Consider the following 8,433-nt stretch of genomic DNA (forward strand, 5'->3'; position numbering starts at 1 on the left):
GTTAATAAAATGATTCATATATATATTGCCGGGTCTGAGTCTTTTGGCACAATCAGATATTGTTTCGAGAATGTTGATCTATGATTAAACAACAGACAATTTCATTTTTATCACTGGTTAAAGTTAGTGACCGATTTTAAAAACGATCTTCAGTGTTGGTTAATTACCCATTTACCAAAAATATAGTCACGATATATGTTACTAATTTTATGCCATTAATAACATTTTTTGGAGTACTTTCAAGCACCTCTTTTCTTATCGTGATTCAGGAAGGAACACGTTAATCATCGCGTTGGGGGGTGAAATGAAACACTTGATGAGGCGTTATATCCACTCCATAGAAACTGAGCCACGTAAACTATCTTTAACTGATACTGCATGCAAAATAGCTGCATTATATATATATATATATATATATATATATATATATATATATATATATATATATATATATATATATATATATATATATATATATATATATATATATATATATATTTATTTATATGTATGTATGTATGTATGTATGTATGTATGTGAGTGTGTGATTATAACAATCAGCATTTTAAGTTTTGGATCTCAGTAAAAGTCCTTTCAAATTGGAAATTAGGCCAATCCTGAAATGAAACCCACCTTTTAGAAAAAGCAAGCCAATTCCTACGACGTTGTACCCTCTAGAGTAAGACATGGAATATAGGCATCATAAATGCACGTCTTCCAAGAAAAACACAAACGTTCTAAATTATGCGTGAGAATGTACTTTTAAAATCATTCATCCAATAGGACTGAACCAACACATTCTTCACCAAAGCTTAATTAAGTCCCCCTCCAAACGGTTTTTTTAAATTCACTTTTTGTAAAACAAAAATAAATAATTATATAACACATACAGAAGCGCATACTATTTTATTCTACCAATATTCATGCTTCGAAATATGCCGTCCTCAAATTACACCGATCTCAAACTTAAGCCGATCAAACATGTATAATGATCGATATAAACAATTTAATTTCTTCAATTTAGAAATAAATAAATACGTAATACAGATTTGTCCTTTATTTTTCTTCTGTTATAGAGAATTCAATTTTTCATCTGCGCTATGTATTTCATTACATTTCTACTTTCGAACGCTCCGGTGGCCTAGTAGTGAGAGCGTCCGTCTCTTATGGGGGAGGTCGCGGGTTCGAACCCAGGCCGAGTGCTACAAAAGACTGGCGCTCAGTATTAAGATGTTAATGTAAGGGCTGGTTCACCTGGTGTCAGGATAATGTGACTGGGTGGGACATGCTGCTATATGGCTGCGGCTTGATGCCCCATTGCTAGACATCACAATAAAGTGCCACACTGCAGAAACACACACACACACACACACACACACACATTTCTACTTCACAATGCACATTCAACACATAGGCATACAAAATACAATGTAGCGTACACTAAAGTTGTTAATGAAGACGCAGATACAATCGACGATATGGCCCAAGATCTCTGTAGAAAACCAATGCATAGAAACTCACGACCCAATTTCCACAGGCTGAATCAAAGGATTTTGACTTCGTGTTTGATTCTTGGAAATCTGTACTGTTTTAGAGAATCAGTCTGAAAACACTTACTTACCCAGAGTTGGGGTTATTCATCTTCTAATAAACAAACAATGGGGTTTGAGGTCTTGACACTAAAACACGCACATGCGCATATGTACCGTTTACTGCAGTACATGAAATATTGAACAATACAATTGCTAAAACAGACACACGTACGTGAAATTATTGTGTCAACTTTATACTGCAGTGGATTGATCAAGATCCACCTTGTCATAATGTGTGGTTATATACTGATCTGCGACTATTGATATACATGTATTCGTGTGACCTCGGATGTTGATCGTACGCCAGGTACGAAATTGAATCCAAGAACAAGAACTCGACTTCAATCCATAACTTACCAAAGGAAATGATATTCTCACTTCTGCATCCGTCAAGTAGCAAAACTGATGTTTAATTTAATTTGGGTTAAACGTTATAATCTAAGTCAGAAAAGCATGATTAATTTGGATTCAGCCATTATGATCTCGGTCATGAGAGCATGTTCAATTAGAATTAAGCCATTTGTCGGAAATGATTGTTTAATTTGGGCGAAAACAATATAAATCTCAGTCAGGACAGAATGTTTAATTTGGGTTAAACCATTATAATCTCGGTCAGAAAAGCATATTTAATTTTTGAAGATGACCGTTTGTATTTAACGAAGATTTTTATACTTTTTTTTGTATCCACCGAAAGCGTAAAAAGTTACCGGCATTGGATGTTATTCGACTGACAGAGGAGTCTCCATCATGGCCGATGATAGTAAGCTCTGCACTTTTCTCTTAGAACCTTAGTATAGAAAATTCATAAACTCAGATATGCTAGCGCATTATTCCATGACAAATCTGCGGAAAAAGCTACTCACAACTGCTAGAGCTGAGATCGAATTGTGCTGCGTTTCATCGACGTCATATGCATCCACAATTTAGTCAAAATGGAAACATGGATAAAATGCGTCAGACATGATATGGCATGCTAAATTCATAAACGTCAAATTAGTTGGGGACCCCGACTGGCCGAGTGGTCTAAAGCGCTCACCGTTACGGATCACTGCCATCTCACATCTGTCTGCGTTGGTTCGAGTCTTGGGGTAGGCCAATTTGGGTATGTGAGAAAGCATGCCAGTAGCTTCTCCTGGGTCGGTGGTTCTTTCCGGGGTTTTCCCAGGTTCTCTTCTACCATTTATAGTGTAGATGGCGTTAAACCCTACAACAACAACAACATCAAATTAGCTGTGTTTTGGTTTGCTGTTGCCATAGTCTGTGAAGGCTGATGCGTTATCAAAGTTATCAAAGTATATATGCATCAAATAGTTACTTGAAGCTCAATATAGACCTAAGCTAAAAAGTATTTGACTTTATATTAGAAAGATCCAACTCCTGTTTGATTGTCACCTATTTCCCTAATTAAGTGACCGATTTATGTTCACTGACTCCATGACTTAGAAATGTGTCCTTGTATCATGAATTATGTATTCGCCCAAAATATTATAGTGACCTTCGTTGTTTCAATCACAATCTTTCTCAACGACAAGATGTAGGACAAATCTGGTTTGTTTCTGTTTCCGTTAAAAATTTTTTATAGAGATAAAGTTCCTTTTTGACATGGGAATTTTGGGGTTGCATTTTGAGAAAAACTTGCTTCTCGAATAGAATATTTTCGTTTACATCTGTATCCTCAAAACTCAATTCTATTTTTCTGATGCAATTTGAAAAAGTAATCTAAGTCTGGTAGTAAAAAAAAGATCTGGTGAAATTGATAAAGCCAGCACCGTTGGTTCATTGGTTATCGATGGGGGTTTAAGACAATAAAGATGGTTTGATCGAATTCACCCCAAACCGGTTTTGGTCATAGGGATGTAATTAGAGATAAAGGAGCTTGTCTCGAAAGCTTATAACCTATAACGTATTCACGTGTCCTTGAAGGCAACTCAGTCATTGATTCATTCGAACAAACAAACTAAAGTGATCCAATTTGTCAAAAATGTTAAGTTGTAAACCATTTCTGGCAACGTCATATCTAACAATGTTCTAAACCTTTTATGCACAAATTAATGCTTGATCAGCGACGTTCCTTCAGCAGAGAGAGAGAGAGAGAGAATAGACAATGAAATGATATTAAATGCTGCGTTTAGACAAATAAGCTACTATGCTACAAAACCAAACGTGCCCAATTAATACTCAGTAATGTAAGTATAATATATATGCCTTCATACTCCTCTCTCGTTTGGCCCACAGCATTAAAAGGATAGTGTTAGGACTAGTCTGCCTGGTGTCAGGATAATTTGACTGGGTGGGAATGATTCGATATGTGTGCGGCATGATGCATCAGTGCTTTACAACTACGCAACAAATCTAAATCACACACAAATCACTCTCTCATAAAACATATTCTGCTGTACACTTTGCCCCAGCGTTAAAAGCAGGGCAAACTGTTATATGTAAACTGTCTTCACACTGCTCTGCTCTTGTTACAGGAAGAATCCGTATTAGTTGAGCGAGTTACACACATTTCTGCTAGGTTTCTTTGAGAACTTATATAGACTACAACAGTCATTCTTCTTACATTAGATTGTAATTTAACTGAAATATGCAGACTCTTCCAAGAATAAGATACTCGTTGATGATGGAAAATTGAATACTAAAATAAGGCATCAATTAAGGAGATAGTTTTCAGAAACGTCAGCTCGAGGAAACCCAGGTATCACCGATCTTGATCGTTTGTGATTAATGTGAAACCTCTAAAGTAGAGCGATGACGGGCGATCGTGTTCAAATAAGAACGATATTGGGCGTTTCTTGTCAATTAATTTTGATGCATGTCATGTATATAGAACATTTTTTTATATGCCCGATACATTGTGCTCCGGATAAATTTCATGGATCTACGAGCAGAAACAAAGATAAGTTTTCAAGTAAATTGCTTGGTATTTCTACCACATCAAGGACTACTCCTGAATACGATATGTATGATTTCACAGACTCAACGGACCCTAATACCGCCATTGGTTCCTCTATTTGTAACTCGACCTATTCGTGCACAGAAGTTTCATTTTTACCCCGAAATTGCTTTTGCGACGAAATTTGCCGCCATCTTGAGGACTGCTGCTGGAATTACCAATATCAATCTAAATCGTTTACATCCCAACCTCTGCCACCAAAATATGTCTTCTCTTGCCTAGAGATTCCGGAAATAAATTATGGTTCTCCGTTTCTTATTGTGAACAAATGTCCATCGAACTGGGATGGCTTGCAGGTTAAGGAAATGTGCGAAGCACCCAGATTAAACAATTTTATTGAACGGATTTCTGTGACCGATATTCATACCGGTCTGTACTTTAGAAATGCATACTGTGCTTTGTGTAATTCTGTGACTGATTATATGTTCTGGAAACCAGAACTGGTGTGCAAGGAAGACTTTCACCCCGACATTGCTAGTAAAAGACCCAGTACAAGAGACTGTGATTTTCGATTTCTTCCACCAGGGCCAAACGTTACGTATCGAGCCTGCCATCAATATGACGTCATAGATACGTGTCGTGAAGCCAACAGTTATGTCAATACGTCGGTGGTATCTATGTGTTCCAATGGAGGGTATGCCGTAGTATTTCGAGGAAGGGATGCTTACAAAAGTATCCACTGTGCTTTGTGTAATGGTGTGGATGAAAATATTTTACAATGCGATCCAGTAAAACTTTCGGATACAACTACCGATTTGGATAAAGATAAAAAAAAGTTATACAGCTATCGACTTCTTGTAGATTTAAATATTGCAGTTGGTGAGAAAGACGGTGTTCAAATTGACTATAGAATGAGATGTTCTGCTGGCGAAATATATAATCCGTTTGAAAACCAGTGCCGCACTGTATTTTGCCCTGAACCATTTGTTCACAAATCTGGAAAGTGCATTATAATACAGGACTCAAATGAAATCAAGTCCAATACAACTTTTCCATTTGAAAACCAGACATGTGTCTATGTATTACTGAAATCTGGAGCATTTGAATTTCTCTCGGGGAAGAACATTAGGATTTTGTCCACCGGACAAGTTTATAAGGAAACAGAGTACCGTATTGATGGAAACCAAACCTTTGTATGTGCTGATATATCTAAACAAGGAACTGGATACATGCCCATGTTTTCTTATGAAGAGGTAACTATCACGTTGGCTGGTGGAATTTTATCTTTATCTTCCTTGCTGATAAACTTTGTCATTTATTCTTGTTTTCATCAATTACGAAACATTCCTGGAAAGATGTTAATGAGCCTAATAGCCGCGCTTTTTGTAGCGAACTTTCTCTTTCTCGTGTCGGCAGCATTTGAAATGATGAGTGAATTATGTATCGCTGTCGCCATAGCCATGCATTATTTTTTTCTTGCATCGTTTTGTTGGATGAATATCATGGACTTTGACCTTTGGTGGACATTTTCCAGACAATTTACGGTAACTAACAACGACGTAAAATCTTCAAAACGATTTTGCTTCTACTCTGCTTACGCTTGGACCCTTCCACTTTTAATTGTGATAGCGGCTGTATCTGTAAATTTTGCTAATATTGACCCTCGTTTCCAACATTGGCAGCCAAACTACGGTGCAGGTGTGTGTTGGATAAGAAACAGAGAAGCCATGATTCTGTTTTTCATGGGACCACTTCTGATATTTAAATTATTTGACATCATTGCCTTTTCTGCAACTGCCGTTCATATTTACCGTGCTAGGAAACAGTCGGCAATGGTACAGAAGAAAAACAGCAAGTGTAAATTTTTAATTTACATTAAATTATCTCTTATTATGGGATTGACATGGGTGTTTGCATTCATTTCCAATATGGCACAAATTCCGGCCTTGTGGTATGTGTTCATTTTTCTGAACACTTTGCAGGGCGTATTCATTTGTTTATGCTTTGCATGTACGTGGAAAGTGTTCCGATTGATATCGGCTAGAGCAATAACATTATTAAACACACGGAGAAAGGGATCTGAAGAATTGGTATCGTACACTGCATCTAAGTCACAATCCGGAAAAACGCTACAAACTTTAGCATAAAAGTTCACAAGACTCGGTGTAAGAATATTTCAAGACCTTGACACTTTCTTCTGTTCAATTTAAAGCAATTAGCTAGGTTCCTTTATATTGTTTAGCGCATCTGTTCTTTACACGCTCGTTCACGCACAAAGAGCACGTGACCACGCTCTGCATTGCGAAGAACACATTAGCTACCACGACATTTCACTGCACTTACCCTATACCAGAAAATGAGCGCTTTTATCTATTTAAGCTATTTTGCAAGCTATTATGCTTGAAGGATTTTTGTTTTTTATATCCTAATTTTGATAGGCAATCAGTTTATTTCAGAGTGGTTAAATCAGGAATAAAATCTTTATGTCTTTATATATATATATATATATATATATATATATATATATATATATATATATATATATATATATATATATATATATATATATATATATATATATATATATTCAATAGTAGTGTTTCTTAATAGTGTTAGCCAAATAAATAAAAACGTTTAAAGTTTATTGCATTCTTCTTATCATTTTGTAACCCTCTCTTAAACTTGATTTTTAAACTCACATCCAATTATGAAAACCATGTAAGCTATTGTAGACCTTTCTCTTTCGTTGTCTCTCTTGTTTTCTCCTAAAAGCAGCATGTCCCCTATATTTGGCGCTCATTAAAGGTTTTCTGAAAGAAAGAAAAACTCAAAGAGTGTTATTTATTTAAATATTTATTTATCTTTCAAATTTTGTTTAATGTGTAACATACGATAGAACAAACTTACGTAGTTTGTTCTATTAGTGTAATACATTTTTCTGACCGTTTCCTTCCTTTTTCTTTTCGCCGTTCTTTCGTTCTGGAGTGTTAAATTTCCATCCTTTAAATGGTGCTCTTTAGTTATATTCCAACATTTAAAAAAAAGTGTTGTGTACTATTATAAAGGCATAAATGTATGGGACATTTTTTATCCACAGGGAAGTTTTCTGTTCTTGTTAGAGCTTTAGAATATGTTGAGGTAGATAATTTTTTTACCCATTTAAGTAAATAAATTCACTCGCTCTGTCAGTCAATTCGCCTCGTAAAATTACTGACAAAATAGCAGGTTGATATAGAGTAAAGAGTTTTCTCCACCTTGACAGCACATTCAGTCCAACAATCCCCGTCTGTCCGCTCTCTCCCACGGTTCTACGTATGGACCGTACCTTTCAATACCCAGGAACGCATATTATTTTTCACCATGCATTTGTCCGTGCTGATGAATGCCCTAAGTAAATATCAAATTACCCAAACCTGTGCAATGTTTGATCTTGATGCTATTGACAATGACTCTCTTGGTGCAGCATCTGTTTATGTGTGTGTGTGTGTGTGTGTGTGTGTGTGCATATATGTGTATTTCTCTTTCGGACAGAGAGGTATTGGATCGTTGTGGAGATATCTAATAAATAAATATTTTTTTCCAGCACGTTTTTGTAGGAATGTGTAAGAGTAGCACTGATTATCAAGACAGTTTCACATCTATCTTTTCCATCTCTAAGGCAGAAATCATGTCTGCCAAAACGATCGAACTCTAATTCATGTATTCTCGAAATGTGTCGAATCCAAAATTTATACTCAAGACCAAAAGTTATAATTGTTTCTAGTTTGCGAATAAAATTAAGCATGTCAGGAGCAAACCCAAATTTCACCGAATCCTGGATGTTTTGGGATTCTTGCTCGATTCTGATTAAAGTTACAATGTGTGTTAAAAGTTAACTTTCCAGTATTGATATTACAGGGCCTGGCCCCACATCAAAAATACTTCAATTTTAGAAACAGTTTGAGT

At 36.0% G+C, this 8,433-nt stretch overlaps 1 protein-coding gene across 1 annotated transcript; it reads left to right on the plus strand.

Moving 5' to 3' along the window:
* The first annotated feature begins 4,059 nt into the window (after positions 1-4,059).
* On the plus strand, positions 4,060-6,997 carry LOC149790314 (uncharacterized). Its single transcript, XM_089972367.1, has one exon. It carries the CDS (start codon positions 4,344-4,346, stop codon positions 6,633-6,635), a length of 2,292 nt encoding a protein of 763 aa, XP_089828493.1. The 5' UTR covers positions 4,060-4,343; the 3' UTR covers positions 6,636-6,997.
* The last annotated feature ends 1,436 nt before the right edge of the window (positions 6,998-8,433 follow it).

This window comes from Sinohyriopsis cumingii, chromosome 10 (genome assembly GCF_028554795.1).
Source record: "Sinohyriopsis cumingii isolate HCF-2022 chromosome 10, ASM2855479v2, whole genome shotgun sequence".
Lineage (NCBI taxonomy): Eukaryota > Metazoa > Mollusca > Bivalvia > Unionida > Unionidae > Sinohyriopsis > Sinohyriopsis cumingii.